The 22,776-nt window shown below is 36.8% G+C and overlaps 1 protein-coding gene and 1 pseudogene across 8 annotated transcripts in view; one reads left to right on the plus strand and one right to left on the minus strand.

Moving 5' to 3' along the window:
• STK33 (serine/threonine kinase 33) overlaps positions 1 to 22,776 on the plus strand; it is a 155,520-nt gene that overhangs the window by 75,293 nt on the left and 57,451 nt on the right. For 6 of the 8 annotated variants that reach the window (XM_078058429.1, XM_078058428.1, XM_078058433.1 and 3 more), the window contains 4 exons: positions 12,151 to 12,537; positions 13,652 to 13,765; positions 17,544 to 17,657; positions 19,888 to 19,992. In XM_078058429.1, coding sequence (XP_077914555.1) covers positions 12,313 to 12,537; positions 13,652 to 13,765; positions 17,544 to 17,657; positions 19,888 to 19,992 — 558 coding nt within the window. In that variant the 5' untranslated portion in view covers positions 12,151 to 12,312. Of the gene's footprint in view, positions 1 to 10,130; positions 10,173 to 12,150; positions 12,538 to 13,651; positions 13,766 to 17,543; positions 17,658 to 19,887; positions 19,993 to 22,776 lie in introns of those variants that run through there. The other 2 variants (XM_078058431.1, XM_078058432.1) reach the window with 2 other exon arrangements.
• On the minus strand, positions 6,294 to 7,301 carry LOC118535125 (heterogeneous nuclear ribonucleoprotein A1 pseudogene; annotated as a pseudogene).

The raw sequence follows: 22,776 nt of genomic DNA on the forward strand, positions 1-22,776 counted from the left end.
CACCTAAGATGATTCTACCGTAGCAGCCCTTTCTTTTTGGCAGCTCTCTCAGAATGAGAACCTCGTGGGCGCCTGGGTGGCTCAGTCGTTAAGCGTCTGCCTTCGGCTCAGGTCACGATCCCAGAGTCCTGGGATCGAGGCCCACATTGGGCTCCCTGCTCCGCCGGAAGCCTGCTTCTCCCTCTCCCACTCCCCCTGCTTGTGTTCCCTGTCTCGCTGTCTCTCTCTCTGTCAAATAAATAAATAAAATCTTAAAAAAAAAAAAAAAAGAATGAGAACCTCGTGTCCCACTCTACCCCATCTGTCTTTTGTGCCTGGTGGAGCCACTATTCTTCAATAAAGACACCTTGTTTAACCCTGATCTTTTCTGGAAGTGCTTTTTCTCTCTTCTTGTCTTAACCCGGATGGGGCCTTCTCACTCCCATTGTTCTTGCCTTCAAATGGAAATCACCTTTTTCTATTCCTCTGGAACCGTAGACTCTGGGCCCTCGCATATGCCGTTGTCTCTGTCTGGAAAGCTTTTCCTTGACTTGTTCACCAGGTGAACTCCAATTCATTCTTTAAGACTTAGTTTGAATAATACCTGTCCCATGAAACCATCTGTGACCTTTCCCTCAGCAAGTCAGTAATAATGATTTTTAAAGCAATAATATATCTACCAGGCAAAGTACTAGACATTTTACAAGTGTTATCTAGTTAGTCCTCACAAAAGTCATTTAAGATAGTTAACCCCACTATTATTTCCACTTTACACGTGGAGGAACTGAGCTAGTAAGTGGTGGAAAGTAGAGTTTGAATTCTGGTCTCTCTCATTCTAAAAATTTTTTGTTTCCCACTAGACTATGTTACTTCCTTGATCACTCCCTCTTTTGTATCACTTTTGTACTTTGTACATACCTATCATTATCTTTATCATAATCATTGTTAGGCCCATGTCCTGATAATAGCTTTATCCCCAATACCCAATACAATCCTTGATATGTAATAAGTATTCAAAAAATGTTTGCTGGATATATACATAAACTATTAGATGATGAGATTCTCAGTTGGCCTGTTCTCCTACTTGGACCCCTGGCGCTTTTTGCATATTGCCCTTTGGATACTCTTTTTGGCCAGACTTACAGAACCCTAGCAATTAAGTACCTTTTAGGTCTTATTTCCCCAATCTTTCCTAGCTTGCTGAAATTAACAGCCATGACACATCGATTCCTGAGGTACGATATTCTAAATGCTTTTGTCTGGTTATGAATCTGGGGTTTGTGTGCTACAGATAAATGGCTCATTACTAGGAGTGAAGAAAACAGATTCTTCCAGAAAATAAATATCCTTATTTGAGCTCATTTGGCTAGGGATCCTGAGAAGGTTAGCATATTTCATATGATCTGTTTGTTTGACTGTGACATACATGTTTTATTATGAAGGAAAGAATGAACCCATTATTGCTAATTATACCATCTGCCAAAAATAGTGATCTTTTGTTGAATATAAGGATCTTAGTAATAAGGTTTATTATGACCAAGGACTATAGTTGCTGGGAACTGGTCTTAGCCAGCAGAAACCCTTTGAATTTGACAATATGGTCCATCCCTCAAATAAATACTTATGTGTTTATATCCTTTCAGACTCCTGTAAACCACAGTCTTGAGTAGAACATAAATATGGGAGTACAGTTATAACTTCTTGTCTGATAGGGAACCTTTTAGAAGCAGGTGGAAATTTAGAGGATTGGGGTCAGGCCTAGTGTGGGGGTTTTGGTGTTTTGCTCTAGGAAGAGAGCTTCAAGGTAGAGTGAGAGTTTGGTTGTAGTACATTTTTTGGCCAGGAGACTTCCACAAAGATTTTCTGATTTTGTTTACATGACAGGCCACTGGTTCTCTCACACTAGGTAACTGCATTGGATATTCTATTTGTAAGCTCTAAGACATTGTTTCCATCAATTAGTAAATGACTTTCAATCAATAATCCTTATTTAATGGAGAACTTCTACTGGACACAAGATGACAAGGTGAATAGAACATAGTTCCTGCCCTGGAGGGGCTCACAGTTAAGAGAAGTAGTCTTTGTTGTTGTTTTCTGTTATTAAATTAATATGATTTCTGCAGAAACTTGAAAATAGGGATCATGGAATCTGTTGTTGGTGTTTTGTTGTAGACTGTTTGGAGTTGCTGAGTTTGCAGAGATCTGGCCACAGGACGAAAGTTTCCCGGATACGTCTAAATTGTGTTTCTGTTATTGGAACATGATCTTGAGGGTCAGAATGCCTTTTCTAATATGGTCTGAACATCTGGGTTGGAGCCTTATATCACATGTTTTCTTAGCTAACTAAATAGGTTCATGGAAAGTTGCTGGCTTTGGAAACTTCCTCTTTTTTAGGACTTCTGGGAATATTTGACACACAGGAAAGATACTCAAACCACACAATTTTATTTATATTAACATATTTTATTAATGCAAAGTTATTAATTAGTGCTTGATAAATGAAGCTAGCAAACCTTTCACATTTACCATCAAATTCTTAATCTTATTGATCCATTGCTAATTGGATTAAGATTGCCGAATACATATTTACTTTTTTTTTAAGCTCTATTCTCTTATGAAATTTCAATTATATAATACAATGTTATCAACTATAGTCACCATGTTATACATTGGATTCTCAGACCTTATTCATCTTCTCAGTGAAAGTTTGTATCCAATAAGTGAGGTGATGGATGTGTTAATTAACTTGATGGGAGAACCCTTTCACAATGTATAAGTATATCAAATTATCACGCTGCATACTTTAAATATCTTCTAATTTTATTTGTCAATTGTACCTCAGAAGAGCTGGAAAAAAACATTCCTGAGTACAAGAAGACTATTTTCTCTTAAGCATCCTGGATGGAGGGAGCACAGCTGAGTGTTCATGCCACAATCCTCAGTGTGGTTCTACTTCTCTTCTAGAGTCTATTGGCAGTGTTGTATATTTTGACTGCCTTAGGTACACGTGGGCCCATTTGCTAACTCTTCACCTGTTATTCTCTGATTTCATGAGTGGGAAGAAAGTCTTTTTCCTTTTTCTTATAATACCTTTTCTTCTATACTTTATTTATTAGCTTTTTCTTTCCTAGCCAGGGCCACTACCCCTTAGCACATCCAGCCTTCCAGCGCATCCCCTTCCTTTTCATTATTACCCTGAGTCCATGGTAAATTCTGCTCTGTTATACGTGAAGTTCAGATTGGCTGAGGTGAATTTGGGGGCTGTAACTAGTTTGGCCTGGTCTGTGGTAGGAAAACCCAGGATCCCCATTATAATATTGAGCCTCTCCAATGGAGGTGAGGCCAGCTGCCTCTTGGTTCCTTTAAATGTCTGCTTCACCTCAGTTGATCATTAGGAGTGATTCATCTTTATAGACTTTTATGGCTAGAAGGAACCTGAAGACACCTAGGCTATGCTTAAAGACCTTCTATGGTTTCCTGCCAGCTGATCTTCTAGCTTCTTCTTGGACACTTCTAGTGACTGAGAGATAGTCTCTCCTTTTATCTTTGACAGTTCTAAATGTTAGGAAGCCCTTTTATATTAGATTGGCGTGCACTCCCTTTTTGAATCACACAGAAGCCTAATTCCTTGTGCCTAATCAATCCTCTTCATATTTATAAAGAGAGCCCTCACATTCTTTTTGAGACATCCCTCTTTCATATGACCCATCTCTTTACTTTAATGACTCTTCCTATACACCTGCCTATTTTTCTGCCTAAGTGATTTGTGATTCTGGCTCTTTCCCACAAAATGAACACTCAGAAATTTTCGTTTTGTACAAGGATGGGCCTGTGCTGGCAGAAAGGTACCTGACTTGAGGTTGCTTATAATGTACAGGGAAAAAAAGACACTGGATAACAACAGGAAAAAAATCAGGGAGAGGTTTCTTGGTTTTGTCCAGGCTCTTCAAGCCAAACTTTCTTAGTGAAATCTCTGTTCGTAACTTAAACTGTCAGTGGGACCACATTTAAGACTGTCTTCCAGATTACAGCTCAATCAGTGAGGTATATTATGCAAATTAAAATAGGAAAAAACATAATAGCATATATCAGCTATTAAACACTTTTTAAACATCTCTGTAATGATGTAAATTTTGAACACACTGTAAATCCTCTTATTAGACAACATAGACTCATTTCCCTGATCATGCCCTTAATGGAAATAGTAAACAAGTGCTGGTCTCCTTTAAAATATAACACTATGATCTAGGAACCTCATTTGGCCCCTCTTTAGGCTCTGTAAGCATGTTGGGAAAACAAGTAGTTGAAAGTGAATATACAGTCATTCAGCTTGGTCTGCATAATGTCAGACAATCCATAGTTTTTTTTCTTCACTTGAATAGACTACATTTTTGACTGAATTGACTGACTGTTTAGGTTCCTTGCAGACACAGTCTTAGCAAAGAAAACTAAAAATTGCTTTTGGGGAAGAAAATTGTAGCTAGTTATATCTCATAAAACCATTCTTGTGTTCATTTTCTTGAGGAAATTGCTGTGAGTGTATCTTCTAGGGCCAATATGTAAGAGACCTTTTTATGCTTAAATAAAAGCTCAGAGATTTTCTGTATCAGAGTTGTTCCATTGACTTGTCTTAGTTCTGAGAATAAAATGAAAACCTCTAGTCAAAAGAAAGCTCACACTTCAGTTAAATACTGACATAATTTGAACTTACTTTATTTGTTTACATTATTAGCCTAATACCCATGTTGTCCAGTCTTTGGAGACACAAAGAAACACTATTACGGCAGAAGCTTCTTTGGTTTTCTAATACATCTTTTTATACCTCAGGTCCTGTTTAAACATAAGTCCATGATTCCATAGAAAAAGAGTTATTCATCTTTGAGTTTACATAAAGATAGGTTTGCAATGCTTGATTAATTCTATGCCTCTAAAATATGAATGACATCATTTGGCCTGCTAGATAGTAGATTTATTTTAGTAACAAATCTTTCAGATCAATTCATAAATGAGAAAGAAATAAATGTGAGTAAACATTTGTTCTATTTTGGTTTTTAAGCTAAAATGATTAGAATCCAGCCAGCCAAAAAGAAATTAAATTTGAAATCTAATTCTTGTCAAGAAATTTTGCATGCAGCTATTCAACCCATTGTTTTAGAATCGCTGTGGTGAGAAAGTAGAACATTACTTGGGCAGATGTGGTGGTTGGTAGGTTGGAGGGTGGAAAAGAAACTCAGTGAGTAATAGGAACTCCTGTGCCTTCTGAGTAGAGCTCCTAAATACATGGAGGGCAACGGATAAATCAGAAACTGGAGCAAGAAAGTACTCGGAAGTCTACATCAGTGTCAGTGATATGATGAAAATATGATTTATTTTGAGAAATTGAAGGAAAATTTTAAGGAAATGCTTTCTGAGCAGAGCTGAGAAAAGGACAATTGTTTTTAGATCCAGAAAAAAAGCCATCTTGAAAATGGGAAATTTAATATGTACCAATATGTAGATAGATATATAGTAAAACTTGAAGGATATGGTAAGCATGCTTTTAGGAGTACTGTTTATAATGAAGGAACTCAGATACACTTTATTTTTTTTTTCAAGAGAATATTAAATTGTTTATTGATTACACATGATAATGGATACACAAGCTTTAATCCCATCTATAATTTTATCTGATACCATAATTCAATTTAGATATATTGCATAAGATGTGCCAACAGTCATATTAATAACCAAATAAACTCTAGGACTTTGCTTGGGTGACCCTTTTAATGGTGAACTCCGGGTCACAACCCATTAACTGTCAGTTCAACTACACCAAGGTTTGTGGAGACAATGGCTTCTGTGCCCAAGCAGGTTGCAAATCAATTTCGAATGGAACCTGGCATCACCCTGAAGGAGTTCTAACTTCACACTGTTGGGGTAGTATACCAAGATGGCTTCCGAGTAGACTAACTTTACACAGCACATTTAAAAAAAGACACATTTATTCAGCGTAATGATCAGACTATTACATTTAGCAATTAACAGCATGGGTGCAAAAAAAAAAAAAAAAAAAACTACATTAAAACCCTTTGTTGGAATGCTTTCCACTTTCCATAGAACAGAAACTAAAATAACCTGTTACACCATTAGTCACAAATGCAGTCCTCGAGTTTTTTGCCCATACACATGAGTATTGTCTAAAACATGTCTTCTGTGTAGCAGCGAGGCCCTGCCACCACTGTGCTTGGCTGAGTTCACAAATCTGTTGTAACCTGTAGCTTCCCTGTCACTTCTCTGGCTCTCCTCTCCTGCTAAGCTTTGTTTCCTGGCAGTGATTAGACCCTTCTGCCGCTGCCGTAGCTACGGCTGCTGCTGGAACCACCACAGCCACCTTGGTTTCGTGGTTTGGCAAAGTATTGGCCTCCACCACCATAGGGGCCAGAGCTTCTGCCTCCAAAATTTCCTCCTTTCATGGGTCCAAAATTTGAGGATTGATTGTTGTAATTGCCAAAATCATTATAACTTCCGCCACCTCCAAAGTTGCTTCCATCATTACCAAATCCATTACAGCCATCCCCACTGCCACCGTATCCACCACCTCGACTGCCACCAAAGCCACCTCGACCACTGAAGTTCCGTCCACGACCAAAGTTGTCATTCCCACCAAAACCACCTCCACGACCACCACCAAAGTTTCCAGAACCACTTTGACCTCTTTGGCTGGATGAAGCACTAGCCATCTCTTGCTTAGATAGGGCTTTCCTTACTTCATAGTTGTGGCCATTCACAGTAGGGTATTTTTGAATGACAATCTTGTCTACAGAGTCATCAAATGTTACAAAAGCAAAACCTCTCTTTTTGCCACTGCCTCGGTCAGTCATGATCTCAATCACTTCAATTTTCCCATACTGTTCAAAATAATCTCTTAGATGATGTTCTTCAGTATCTTCTTTAATGCCACCAACAAAAATCTTTTTCACAGTTAAGTGGGCACCAGGTCTTTGAGAATCTTTTCTTGAGACAGCCCTCTTTGGTTCCACAGCTCTTCCATCCACCTTGTGTGGACTCGCATTCATGGCTGCATCCACCTCCTCCACAGTGGCATACGTGACAAACCCAAAGCCTCTGGAGCGCTTGGTGTTTGGATCTCTCATTACCACACGGTCCATAAGCGTTCCCCATTGCTCAAAATGGCTCCTCAGACTCTCATCGGTTGTTTCAAAGCTCAAACCTTTGATGAAGAGCTTCCGCAGCTGTTCAAGCTCTTTGGGAGACTCTGACTTAGACATGACGGCGGTGGGAGGGGAGACTTTAACGATGCTTACTCGGCGGCGTCCACGGGCAGAAAGCTCAGATACACTTTAAATAAACCCTCACATTATGAACTCTTCTTTCAGTTTCTTATAAAAAGTACTATAAAGTCAGTATTCTTAATGCATGCATAAAACAATGTCTTACACATCTTACGTGGGACTTTTCTACACTTGCAGAGAGAAAGTACTATTTTTCCTATACAGAAAAGCTGTTATTTGCAGATCTACTCAACTGCTCTGAGTCATTGATGGTTACAGGCTTTATATTTAACTTGAAATGCAAAGCATTTTCTTCTAAGGCCTGAAGTTAAATCATTTTGCAAAGTGTATGTAGGTACATTCTGAGTTTTCTTTGTCTTGCTACCTATACTTGAAAAACAAGGCCTGACATTTGTAAGAGGGGTGTGTGTGTGTGTGTGTGTGTTTTAGTGGCCTCAGTTGCATTCTTTTTTCCCTCCACCTGTCGGGAGGGTACTTTTTATATATCTTTTCCAGCGTTTGCCATTGTGAGTTTTGATCACAGCAGGAAAATTTTTTCACACAACTTTGATGAAAGGTCATACTTATTGGGATGACTTGCCCATTTTTTCTATCTAAAGTCTTAGAATATGCTGTACACATTACCTGGGGTAAATATATATATAGCATTTAGGATTTTTGCATCTATTCACAAGTAAAATTGGCTTGTAAGAATGCCTTTTGCTTTTTTGAGAACACTGCCCCAGTCAGGTTTTGGTTATTCTTGCTGAGTGAAATGAACTGGATGGCTTTTTATTACTCTGAAATAGTTTATATAGGAACCATCTGGTCCCTAAAAGTAGGAAAGAACTCTGATAGAGAACTTCTTGAATGAAATGACAAGTGCTATGAATAAAAATGAAGTGAGGTAAGAGGGCAGAGTGAATGGGCCTGCGGTTTCAGATGCAGTGGTTAGAAAAGTTCACTCAAAGGAGGAGAAAGCACCATGAAGAGAGGGGGCAAGCCAGGCAGATGTCTGCAGGAAGAGCATCTTGGGCAAAAGAAACAGAATGGCTAAAGCCATAGGAACGGAATAGGGTTGACATATTTGAGGAACAGCAAGAATGCTAGTGTATCTAGAGCAAGGGAGATGATGTAAGATATGAAATCTGAGTGGTAGTGAGGAGTCTGTGTATTTGGGGCCCTATAGGCAAAAGTCAATGAAAGTGAAGTTCTTTGTTCCGTTCATCTTAAATTTATTCTTTAATCATGTTTTTCTGTATTTGATTTGACTACTTATGTAAATTTTTATCCTTTTTCTGTTTTTTAATAAAGGTTTAAGAATATAATTTTTTTTTTAAGTACAGCTTTGCTTACATTCTCCAAGGTTCACGCTCATAAGTCATATGGCCATTTCTAAGCTACATAAGAGACTGGGAAATGGAGGATTTTTAATGAGTACATCCTGGTCAAAATCAGGATTCTCTTAGTAAGGAATAATGGAAGAATAAATATTGGATAAACTACTAGCAATATTTTTCGTAAAATCCTATGTGCCTGGGAGATTTTCCTGTAGATTCTATGCTATGCAAATTGTTACCAAACATTGTGAGATGGAAGATACCCAACTTATTTTATGAAACCAGCCAGAAGCTTGTATCCAAACCTAACGAAGATGGCTGAAAGGAAAATTATAGACCAGTTTAATTTACGAATATAACTGAAAGCTCAAAATACAAATGTATCCGTTTTTCACCGTTAAAAGAATCATCCATTGTGATTATGTAGGGTTCATCCTGTAAGTGCAAGAATGCCTTAATATTAGGAAACCTTTTTCAACAATGCAACATATCAAAAGATCCAATAAGAAAAAATATGACAATCACAATAGGTAAGAATTGACAAAAGGTAGCATTCATTTCTGATTAGAAAACTAGTCTTATTAGACAACTAAAACTAGAAAGACATTTCTTGAAGGACATAAAGATAATCTAACTTCCTCTTCTGGTCAAGTTTATTCCAGTTCAAAGGGCAAAGGTATATTCCATATATCTCTAGCCTTATCAATTGGGGACTGCAAAATATATTTTTATGTATTATCTGAAATAGTATGGTAAAAAACCATCTTAATGTACTCCCAGTTACTTCTGGAAGTTTCTCAAGGTATTCTCTTATATGCACTGCAGAACACATTTCTCTCTCCTTCCTCAGCTCACATCTTTCCAACTTGCCACCAGATAGCTGCCAATAACTCTAATAGTTAGGCAGAATGTTGGGCAGACCTGTTTCTATGCTCAAGGAAAAATAGCACCCAAGAGTTCCTTTTTTTGCTATTTGAATATAAAAATAAGGACAATTCTAATATTGCCTTTGAACTTTCAGAAATAAGTAGTTTTATAAAATAAAGTTACTCCTTTGTGAAAGGCGTTAATATGAATTTGCTCTAATAATAAGCTGAGTAAGGTTTAAAATTTGAAACCCCAGTAATAAATGTTTTATACCAGTATTTTTAAGCTTTTATTATTTATTTATTTTTTATTTTTTGCCACAACCCACAACCCACATTAAGAAGGAGGGGGTAAAGGGGAACCCTCCTACACTGTTGGTGGGAATGCAAACTGATGCAGCCACTCTGGAAAACAGTATGGAGGTTCCTCAAAAAGTTGAAAATAGAGCTACCATATGATCCAGCAATTGCACTACTGGGTATTTACCCCAAAGATACAAATGTAGGGATCCGAAGGGGTACGTGCACCCCGATGTTTATAGCAGCAATGTCCACAATAGCCAAACTGGAAAGAGCCAAGATGTCCATCGACAGATGAATGGATAAAGAAGATGTGGTATATATATACAATGGAATATTATGCAGCCATCAAAAGGAATGAAATCTTGCCATTTGCAACAACGTGGATGGAACTGGAGGGTGTTATGCTGAGCGAAGTAAGTCAATCAGAGAAAGACATGTATCATATGACCTCACTGATATGAGGAATTCTTAATCTCAGGAAACAAACTGAGGGTTGCTGGAGTGGTGGGGGGTGGGAGGGATGGGGTGGCTGGGTGATAGACATTGGGGAGGGTATGTGCTATGGTGAGCGCTATGAATTGTGCAAGACTGTTGAATCACAGATCTGTACCTCTGAAACAAACAATACATTATATGTTAAAAAAAAACCAAGATAGCAGGAGGGGAAGAATGAAGTGGGGGAAATCGGAGGGGGAGACGAACCATGAGAGACGATGGACTATGAAAAACAAACTGAGGGTTCTAGAGGGGAGGGGGGTGGGAGGATGGGTTAGCCTGGTGATGGGTATTAAAGAGGGCACGTTCTGCTAGGAGCACTGGGTGTTATACGCAAACAATGAATCATGGAACACTACATCAAAAATTAATGATGTAATATTTGGTGATTAACATAATAATTAAAAAAAACAAAAAACAAAAAAAACCCACCAAGAGTTCATAATGATAGCCCCAATTCTGGTCCAACATCACAGGATTGATTTCAGTCTTTGCCCTTCCCATATTTTAATTCACTTCTCTGGCAGTGAGAAACTTGGCTTTCATTATTCTCAATATATTTACTTATTTGTTCAACCCTAGAATATCCAGAAATTATTTTCAGAATGACTAACCTATATCATTTTGTAAAACAAACCAATTAACTATGGTTCAACATAGTCTTATAGATAGTTGGGCTGTACAGAATATTGTGTTCCAAGTTACTTGGTTCTTTTTCTTCCTCTAGGGTATGGTTATTTATTGGAAATATAATTAGGTTTATTTGGTTATCTTTGTTACTAATTTTGGGTTCCCTTTACCCATTCTTATTGCTTTTTTTGGATATGTAAAATATTATAACATGGCTCCAAAGGTGTAAGCTGTACAAAAGAAGTGTATGCAGAAAGGTACATACCATTTCTTTTTATCCCATTCCCACCATCCCTTGTGGGAAACCCACGTCATTAGTTTCTTGTAAATTGTTGGAAACAATTAAGAAATTCATATATATTTTATTTCCCCTTCTTGTAGAAAAGGCGACATGCCATGGATGTCTGGAAATCACTTTATATTAGTTCATAGAGGTCTTCCTCATTCTTTTTTAGAGTTGTATAGTATTTCATGATGTAGTTATATTAGTTTATTCAATTACTCTCATGTATGGACATATTGATTGTTCCCAGTATTTTTCAATTGCAAACATTGTTGTAATAAAGGAATATATGAATATAAAAAAAAAAGAAGGGGGGGTAGTGGATGGGTAAAACAGGTGAAGGGGGTTAAAACAAACTTCCAGTTACAAGTCACAGGGATGTAAAAAAATACAACACAGGAAATATAGTCAATAATATTGTAATAAATGGTGACAGATGAACTAGACTTATCATGGCGATAATTTTGTAATGTGTATAAATGTTGAATCATTATGTTGTATATGTAAAACTAATATGATGTTGTATGTCAATTATACTTCAATAAAAAATGCCTTATACTGTGACTGAGTACATACACATACACAAACATTCTCCACCTATATAGCTTTATAATTAGAAGTTTCATAGAAGTTACCAAGGATCTATGCAAAATACTCATATTATCTTCTTAGAATTAAAAAAAATTGATGTCAGCCCACCAAATTGATTTCCTTAGACCATGCTTTTCAGCAATTTTATGGTTCTGAACAGAAATGATTCTTCCAATTGTTAAGTAAATAAGATGTCTGGAGTTCAAGAATTAAATTTTGAAAAATGACAATCCATTGGTTTTTAGAAATATGTCCTAATTTTGCTGTAAATATTAACTTTTCATGCATAGGCAAGATGCCTTTGGTGCTAGTTGCTAGTTTTTCTCTGATTCATAGGAGTGTGATAGAATAAGAAAGAACTTTCTAAATTATGATTTCTTTTCTTTCTCCAGCTCTCATGTGTGAATGTAAGTGTAGTGCATCATTCCTCTAAGGACCTCGCCAACTGGAAGTTACAGTTTTCACCATCGGCGTACCTTGTCCCTTTTGGTCTGATTCTTTTCCTCGAAGAGTAGAAACTTCTTTCAAGTTGCTTTTTTTGCAGAGTTAAGCAAATGGCCAATAGTGGCTTTGGTAAAAAATCCACAAAATGTTCCAACTGTTCATCTACTTCTCAGAAAGGTGCATTTATTGTATGTGCCTGTAAAACAAGGCTTTCTCCAATTTCTGTGGTGGAAATGTCCCAAGCATCAAGCATTGGCAGCTCAGAATTTATGGTTTCACCGGAGAGGAAAAAAGAAAACCAAACCAGCATAGATAGTTCCTCTGGGAAAGATATGGTAAATATTGAAGATTCTCTATCCCAACATAAGTTGGAATCCCATTTCCTAATCCCATCCTCAGATTCATCGGTATCCCTTGGGCCCTTGTCAGCTAATTCATTGCCTTCTTAACTATTAAAAGAACATTCTATCTTATGTAAGAGGTGAACAAAATTGGTTAATAATTTCTTTTATGATATTTCCATCCACTGCCAAATTAGTTATTTGCCAGGATCATGAATAATTTGGAATGTTATTCCAGTTTCTTTATTTTTTAATGGTATATACAGAAATGAATTGGTTTTCAAGTTGGATTAAATCTGAATTTTGGGGCATTTTCTTCAACTGATGCAGAATGGGATTTATGGTTGTAGTTAAATATAGGGTGGTTATTATTTAAGACAATTCCTGGTTTTTGGATGGGATAGCCAATATACTTTGCAAAACCAATTTACATTAATTACAACCTATGACTACCTGGTCGGACTGGTTTGGGTGTATTCTACCTTTATAGAGAAGAGGCAAGTGTGGAAGATTGTAGTTGATACAGCACAACTTTGGAGACAGAGAGCAGTAAGTTTAAGAAAAGTTGGGTTCCCAGTCCTCAGAGTTGTACCTTTTTCAAATTTTCACCTTAAACTGTTATTTTTTATTTGTATTATAGTATAGTTATTGCCATATAGACATCTCTGAGTGTCTTGTTACTATATTGTTTTCATTCAAAGGATATTTTGTGAATGTTTGGTCAATAATTTTTTATATATAACCTACTGGGGATGACTGTTATGTTTTGAAACAAGGGTGATTGAGAAAGCTCTGAAGTTGCCTTCTCTTGTGATTTTAAAGAATCAATAGGTAAGTTCTATTAGATTTGTGATGCAGGTTATCATGTGAACTTGCCTGGATTCAGGGGATTAGATTGAATGGCTGGTTTCTTGTGGTCCCTTTTAGCATAATGAGCCAATGAATCATATAGGGCTTAGAATTTGGAAAAGACAGTAAATATCATGGCACACATTAAAGATTTGTCAGATTATTGAAATTAGAGTTCTTATTTTGTCAAGATACAAGCACATTGTATTTGTACTGCAAGTATATTACATCTTAATTTTTTTATTCCTTTTGGTGTAAGCCCTCAAAAACCTCAAATGTGGAGAGAAAAACATCTCAGCAACAGTGGAGTCGGGGCAACATTACAGAAGGAAAGGTTCCTCACATAAGGATGGACAATGGAGCTGCTATTCAGGTAATAGAAAGCAAAGTGAAACTGCTAGGAACATCTAAGTCAATGGTTAATGGCAAAAATGATTTAAAAATTAGTCTCTAAGGAAGGGAAGAAAAGAAGAAATTTATGGGTTTCAAGTATGTCAAAGTCTTTACAAAAGAAAATGCAGACTAATTATTTTTTCTGTTTATAGAGGACCAAACAGACTTTAATTAAAGCAGAGGGCATTTTTATTAGCAAAATGAGAACATTTTGGTCTTTAGGTCCTGGCCATTGCTGAGAGCAATCTTGGAGTCTTTGTGTAGACTTCTTCAAGACAGATGACTTGAGATGGTTTGGCTTTTCATTTCTTTGATGACTGGTAGTGAGGCCAGAATTTCCCTCGTGGACCCCTCCATTTTTGATTGGATGGATACCAATATGGTACCAATTGATCTTCCAAGGACTCTAATTATTATGGATTGAGTGTTATTACCCTTTTAGAAATTAAAATGTGTTCCTTTAACATCAGATTAAAAGAACCACAATAAGAACAACTACAATAAGAAAATTGCATTCATGTTAAATAACTTTAAAAAGTTGCTTCAAGAGATATTTGACAATTTACTTGAAGGGATCAGAAAAACTTCCTGAGTAATTCTAACTTTTTATAACTTTAAATAAAAGGCTGGATTTTTTTTTTAATCCACAAATTTACTGAGTTTTAAATTTAGCAATAGAGCTTTTATAAAAATAAAATGTACTCAGCGTAAAATAGTAGGAAAATATAGATAGAAAAATGAAAAAAAAAAATCATGAGCCAGATAGAACCAATTTTAACATTTATTACTTTTATTTTTTCTGTGCATGTATGTTATTCTATTTTTTCTTTTCAGTTTTTTTTCTGTTTTAAATTATGAAATATTTCAAATATATACAGATTTTTAAGAAATAACCTTAACTAGCATAATTGAAGTTTTTCTCCTCCCATTAAATGGACAGGCTCATTGTAAAGTTTTTAAACATTTCAGAAGAGTATAAAAAAGGAAGTTATAGTCATCCAAAATTCTACTATCCAGAGATAACTACTCTTAATATTTAGATGAGCATCTTTCCGCATACCAGTGTCAGCACCCTCACATGCACACATTTTCATAATGGGATCATATCATATGTGCTTTCATACTCTACACTATATCATGGACTTCTATATCAATAAAAATAGATCTGCATTACCATTTTTATAGCATCCTCTTAAAATTATTACAAATAAGAAGTCATTTCCTCCTTATTTTCACCACGATGTAATGATGTCAAAGCAGTTAGTTGAAGAAAAAGATTAGTTTATAAAACTAGTTGGGCAGTTGGGCTATTTCTATATCCATTCCTCATTTAAAAAATCCTATATAAATGGTATTAAAATACTGTGTCCAAGTTGTGGTTCTGTATGTTTAAAGAGCAAATTGGAGTTTAGTTTTTAAAGGTCAAGAAAAATTGGGGAGATGGTTATAAAGTTTAGATCATTTTGTTCTGTGGAAAACAAAACGGATAAATGATGATTAAAATTAGGATTTTACTCATTTTTCATAATATATTGTTGGGAGTTGGATATAAATATGATAAAAAATAAAGTGTTTTGTCTTCTTTTAGTCATCTTAGTTTTCTGACTTTGATTCTCACTATTAAGTGGCAATAGGAAGAAGGAGGAACCAAAGTAATTATAAATCATTGAAAGTAGTGCTTTGGGGACCATCCCTTGGGCAGGATGTACCCTTTGTGAGTCTAGGAGTTGGCATTCACAACACTCAAGACCATTAATCTAAAGCTCTTCCTCCAGGATTCAACTCCACATAGCCAGTCTGTCACTTCTCTTGCAGGTGTGTATATGTAGAGGGTTCCTGATTGGCTGGCTTGCTGACTGGATTTATTGATTGATTCATTCATTTACCAGTTCACTCATTCATTCCATATTTGCACTGTTCCTTTGGAATGCCTTCCTTGCTTTGCTTGGATTATAGAAAAAAAGTTCTCAATTATTTGCCTTTGTTCCCTCACATGCCGATCTCAGAAGCTACCTCTTTTGTGATGTTTTCACCTATTTTCCCAGCATTTTAGCTGTGGTCTCTGGCCCCAATGTTGTTTTGTATTTTTTTTTAACTTAAGACTTTATGACTTAAGTGATAATCTTGTCTCTTGAGCAGATTACAAATTCTGAGAAAATAGGAGTTGTGTTTTATCCATTTTTGTACAAAATATATATCACAAGGAACTATCTAAGGAAATTCTAAGATGTTGAAGCTGAATATTTCTTCCTTCCTTCCTTCCTTCTTTCCTTCCTTCCTTCCACTTTCCCCTCTATGTGCCAAGCATGAATATTTTACCTACAAAGTTTCAGGGTAAGCTTTTTAAAGGAATCAAAAGGAAAAGCTTCTTAAGAAGTTTCTAGACCATCTTGGGAGAAAAACATGAACCAAAGTGTTTGTAAGAAGGAAAGTAATAATAGTGTTTGAGGACCAATGCATATGTGCTGAGGGAAGTCAAGATAATGGAACAATCACCATGGTGCAGAGTCAGTCAGGGAATCCCTTCATGAAGCCGGTGAGTAATTAGTTGGGCATTGAATCTTTTCTTATGAAAGTAAGACAAGAATGTAAGCAGCAGCAAAAGGTATGAAGACTAGCAGCTAATTTATCTGTTGTGTGGTAAAGGTGAAAGTGGTTGCTGAGAGAGAGTTGCATCTCCAGGAAAGGCTTTGGCTGCTAACCCAGCAGAGGCTGCACCTAGTGGCATTCCTTCAGCTCTTCTGTCCTGTTCTAATCCCCAGGCATGATGTGTCCAGAAACCCTGCTCTTATTAATGCTCTGATACTGATTTGGATCAAGGAGACTAACCCCCCCCAGCCCAACCAAATTCACAAGAAATCGAAGTATAAATGTGTTACTTGTTTGTTATTTTACAGTGTGAACCAGGGTGCTAGTGTTGGAAAAAACAGTGCATTCTTTTTTTTTTTTTTTTTTTTAATAATATTAACTTTTATTGAGTGCTTATTATGTCAGGCACTATGCTTTTTTAAAAAAGTTGAAATGTAGTTGACATACAATGTTATATTAGTTCCAGTTGTACAACTTAGTGATTTGACAATTCTGCTCATTTCACTATGCTCATCATAAGTATAGTTACCATCAGAAGTTAAATAATAAGTGGAAGGATTCTTGGTCTGGATAGTGTTACTAAGGATGGTTTTTATTTTCTTCCCAGTGCTGACTTATATTAAAATTTCTGTCAGATACTGCTTTTTCTAAAACAAAAGGAATAAAACAATAGAAGCAATTTTTGATAGAAAAAATGAAGATTAAGTGTTACTTGGTAAACAGAAAAGCAGAAAGTATTCAATGGTTAATATGTGTTGATTTTACAGTATAGCTCTCAGAATTTGGGGATGATTTCTTTGGTGAATGTATTTTATACACATAAACACACAGATATGTGTGTATTAATATTTCATTCCTCCTTTTTCTTATGAAGACATTTCCTTAATATTGTAGTTTGTTTTTGTACTTTTGAGGTTTTCCATATTTCTCCATTAGGATTTTTATGGTTTTCCTCCAAAGGACATTTAATGAAATTTGTCAAAACTTATTTTTGGTTAATTAAGATGTTTTTATTAATATTGAAGCAAAGATGTGGTATCTTCTACTTGATTGTACCCTGGAGCAGAAACCCCCTTCCCTTGGGTGGATATCTGTCAGTATTATGTGTTCATTTTTAATACCTGATGAATGGCAGAGAGAGACAAAGGAGCTCTTATTTTTTTATCCAGGAATTCTATACCTTTGGAAAAATATTGGGACAAGGGAGTTTTGGAATGGTCATTGAAGCCACAGACAAGGAAACAGAAACTAAGTGGGCAATTAAAAAAGTGAACAAAGACAAGGTAAGACTTCTTAGCAGCACCACACTGAGGACACAGAGCCAGGGCTGGGGGTGGGGGGTGAGGGAGGTGGGGGGATGGGCAGTATGGTGTCCACACTGATAACACAGCTGACCCTGAGGGCAGGGCCGGGGCTGTTGCCCTGGGGAAGTGTGGTCCTTGCCCTGGCCTTCTGGGAAGGGACCAGTTCTTGAAGTCAAGTAGACAAGCGCTATCTGGGAAAAGCAAATGAAGCATCAACTAACATAACCAATATAACCAAGTAAGGGTAAAGTTTTCCAGAGTGAGTTGAAAGTTAGGGCTGATTCTCAGTCTGTAGTTGTAGGGCTGGGGCTAGAGATTGCTTAGCTAGGTTAAGTCTTGGCACTGTCTCCTGATGCAGGTGCTTCTGAACGACTTTTCTCCTGTCCTTTCTTCTCCTTTGATTCCGTTTCCTCCTGTGATTATTTATCCCACCTGCTCTGATTTCTCCTGGAGTGGACAATGACTGGGCTTCTCTTTAAGGGAGATTCTCGTTTACATCTTGATCATTTCATTAACTTTAAAAAAAAAAAACTTCTGTGCCTGGAAAAAACAGAAGACAAAATACAGTGTTTTTTTCTTAGGCTTATGATGATAAATATTACATTTACAAAATGAAATAGTAAGTTTTATGTATTCTTTAAAACAAACTATAGTAAATTACATACCATTTCTTCCTAAAGTTTAATAAGGTAACATATACGTCTTAATAAAGGGAGATCTAGAGCCTTACTAGAAATCTTTAGAATTCTAGAATCATGGTGCTACATGGCATGTTCTTTCCTTTGCCCCTTTGGTGTCAGGTAGGGTTAGGGGCTAGGTTTTAGGTTTACACAGCCAGGTACCTGCTTGCAACTTTAGGAATTCATCATCTTGCACACACATATTGATGATAAGCATTTACAAACACCAGTAAAGTCAAATAAATTTATATAGTCAATATATGAATTGGATAATATATTACTTCATTATATGCAGGTCAAGCCATTTGGGAAGGGAGGTAGGAACAGAATTGAGACTGATATTAGGAGAAATTGTGGTAACTTTCCACATCTAGTCTAGATAAGAATTCACACCTCATAGTTACTTTTTCCCTTGACCTTCTAGGATAACCTTAAAATGTGACTTTCATCCTCCTTGGGCAGGGTATAGTGGGCAAGTGGTTTCCTACTCATTCCTGAGATAGTAACGTAGAAGGATAGAGGTCATTGGAAGCAGGGATGGCCCTAGGTAAAATGTTAACTAGGTAAAGTTTGCCCTGTGATCCATTCCTTTCCAGTCCTTTAGGAACTATTATGTATTCTCCAAACTTGCTGGGGGCATGGGGAGGGGAGAGGAGGGATAAGACCTCTGTAATCCCTTTCTGGGATATTTTTATGTGGATGAGGGCAATGCTTTTCTTCAGATAAGGATGTTAATTTAGATATCAATGGGGTGACGATTGGGGTGGTGGTAGTGGTGCTGAGGGTAGAAAAAGCCCTTCCAGAATTTCTTAGATGACTTTGTAGAAAATTAGTTGCACCCTGATTTGTGCTCCCTGGGGTGTGCCTGCCTTTACCTTTTGCCATCAGGTATGGTTAAGGGGTACATGTAAGGAGATAAAGCAGGAGTTAGATTGATCTGAAGGCAAGATATTTCTCTCTCTCTCTTTCAGGTAATTTTGAAGCTAAGGGTATCAGGAAGTGATAATTGCAGGGCTAGGTGTAGAATTTCACTGCCTATTATTTCTTTTATATATAAATATATATACTTTATATGTAAGTATATATAAATACAATCAAAATAAAACAATAACAAAGCAGAAGAAAAATATTTTGTTTTTATCTTCTCCAAATGATGTCCCTGGAAGGTAGATATTGGTTTTATTATGCTAACATCAAAGGATGAACAGGATTTTGAAGGAAATACTGAAAGGCATATTCAAAATTGGAATAATCTGTCAGGGGGACAGAGCCCATGTTGTAGTTAATTTATAGAAACAGTCCAAGAAACAGATGTGGCTTGAGGCCAAATTATATATAACTTAAAATTGGACAAAGGAAAGAAGGACCATAATTTAATCTTATCATGGAAATAAATTGCATGTTATCTTTTGAAAAAGGAACTTCTCCAAAAAATGTAGGGAAAAAATGTAAAAATAACAGGAACTTTTATATTGAGGTATGTAGGAGTGACATTCATATGTGAAATCTATGCGTCCTCATTATGAAAGGCTGGAAGCTCTGCTGTGAAGTTACTCGAACGGGAGGTGAACATCCTAAAAAGTGTGAAACATGAACACATCATACATCTGGAACAAGTGTTTGAGACGCCTAAGGTAAGGCTTGATCAGGTGATGGATTTCAAAGTGGTTATTATCACAAACGAACATCGTTGCCTTCTGAAGTCACCCCTGTAGGGCACGGTTGCTCAAGTCCTTGGCATGTGTCTGTCACTGGAGATTGATGAGGGCATTCTGGAGGGCTTTTATTATTGATTATATAATTAGGTGTCTGATGATTAGATTGATGTCTTTGGTGATATTTCTGGGTGGCTTGTTGCAAACAAATGCTTAGAATTGAAACAACTTCATGCACAACCAGATAGTGATTAGAGCTTCCTTAGAGATGGCTTTCCTTTTGCTTTGGTCTTTGGTTTCTCCATTAGGGTCTTCTGGAATATCGTCATCATTTTGCAAGGTTAGCTTTCCAATAAAGTTGGCATGGTTATATTTGGCACTGTGCAGAAGGTATTTTATCATCTGTGTTTTACCAATGCGTTTAATTGTCCTTCTTCCCTAGAAGTTATCATTCTTTTTACATGCCTGTAATTTTCATTTTCAGTTGTTGTGAAGCCTGGGTTATTTGCCATTCTGCCTCCGGATTGTTTGGTGCCGGTGGGTTTGGGTGTTTCTCTGCTTGGAGGCCGTATGATATGTGGTTAGGCATGTGGACTCTGGCGTCAGATTGCCTGTGCATTTGAATCCTGGCTCTACCACTTATTAGCCATGAGATTATGATGTTACTCAACCTCTCTATACTTCAGTTTCCTCATCTAAAAAATGGGTTTAATATTAGTATCAACCTCATTTGGTTGTTGAAGGATTAAATGGAAAAATGGATATAAAGATCTGTCTCTTTAATTGTTAGCTATTCTTCTTTGTTTCCTTTGTCAGTCTCTAAGGTAGAAATAATCGGTTTGATTCATTAGGAGTGCTTAATAACTATGAAAGACCAGTTAACCTTCATGGGAGCAGTGTACGGCAATGGTGCTGAAGTCTACTCAGTTCAGTCTTAGAGTTATTATTTTTTTAATCCCCAAATCTTCTTAGAATAGTGTTGCTCTTTATCCTCAGTTTTAAGCAACTTGATTTCATATACCTTGCTATAGTTTTCCTCATGTTTCTTATGCTTGGGGTTCATGGAGCCTCTTGGATCTGTGAGTTTATGGCTTTTCTCAAATTTAGAAAATCTTTGGCCATTATTTGTTCAAATACTTTCTCTGCCTTCTCCCACCGTGGGGACTCCCAAGTACCCGTGTTAGACTGCTTGGTATTGTCCACAGCTTGCTGATGCTCTATTCATTTTTATCAATATTTTTTCTCTCTTTGTTTCATTTAACAGAGTTTTCATTGCAATGTCTTCAGATTCAGTCATCTCTTTTCCTGTAACATCATGTGTGCTGTTTCTCTTTTCCAACAGAAATTTGATTTGATTCTTTTGTGTATCTTCCACCTTTTTATTCAACATGCTCAGTATTTACTCCTCCTTATTAAATATAGTTGTAATAGCTTTTAATGTTCTTTTCTACTAATTTATCATGTGTGTCATTTCTAGGTCAAGTTCGATTGATTTTTTTTGTCCATTATGGGTTATATTTTCCTTCTTTTTTATATGCTTGTTAGGTTTTGATTGGACACTAGATATTTTTATATTCTTATAACTACTCTTAAGCTTTATTGTAGGACATAGTTATTTGGAAACAGTCTGATACTTCTGAAGCTTGCTTTAAGCCAGAGCAACCTTTGATCTAGGGCTATTTTTTTCTTACTAAAGAAGTAGGACCCTTTGAGAGTACTCTACCTGATGTCCTGTGAATTATGAGATCTTCCACTCTGGCTAATGGGAATGCAAGCTCTTTCTGGCCATGTGTATGCTCCAGTGATTATTCTCTCTGTTCCTCTTGCATGGTTCCTTATCCAGCTTTGGGTAGTTCCCTCATACACATGAACTGAGCAGTACTCTGCTGAAGACTTGAAGGGCAGCCTCTGCAAATCTCTGGAGCTTTCTCTACGTACAGCTTTCTCCTTTTTGATACTCTGTCCTGTGAACTTAAGTTGTCTTGGCCTTTCTGGACTCCCAGCTCCCTTTCCTCAATTCATGGAGACTGCGGGGCTCTCTTTGTATTCCTTCTCACTGCCCCATGGCCTGGAAACTCTCTCTGGACAGTAAGCTGGAATGATCATGGGTCTTGCTCCGTGTGTGTCCTGTCTTTCAGGAATCATCGCCCTTTGTTGCCTGATGTCTAATGTCTGAAAATTGTTGTTTTATAGGTTTTGTCCATTTCTTAAGTTGTTTCAGGAGGGAGGGTCAGTCTGTTACTCCATCTTGGCACAAGTGGGAGTCCAAATCTAGAATCGTTTGAAGGCAAAGGAAATCATCATCTGCGACTGGTTTGCTGGTTTATTTATTTTAATGCACTGCTGGCCCTTGATTCACCAGATCAGATCTGCCTCCTCCCAACACTAACTCACACAAATGCCTAGAACTTCTACTGAAGCTATCTTAAAGATGAATGGAAATTGTTACTTGATTAGGTAGGCCGTGGTATTAGTACTATCATCTAGTCAGAGTTTGTTATGGTTTCTTGTGAGTCTAACTGTTCTGATCTATGCAATTATTTCTAATAATTATAAAAAGACTTCTAAAAAATTTTATTGGTATAACTTTTATCAACTTACATATTTAAAATTAACATCAATTTATATTGTAAGCACTGCTAAAGTCACTTTTCTTTCCAAATAGTTCACTTACCATTTTATGTACCCATGATCCCTACAGTGCTACCAGTGGAAAAAATATGGCACAGTTCAAAAGCTTATTTATGTGTTAGACTTTGCACA

Source organism: Halichoerus grypus, chromosome 11 (assembly GCF_964656455.1).
Source record: "Halichoerus grypus chromosome 11, mHalGry1.hap1.1, whole genome shotgun sequence".
NCBI classification, from domain to species: domain Eukaryota; kingdom Metazoa; phylum Chordata; class Mammalia; order Carnivora; family Phocidae; genus Halichoerus; species Halichoerus grypus.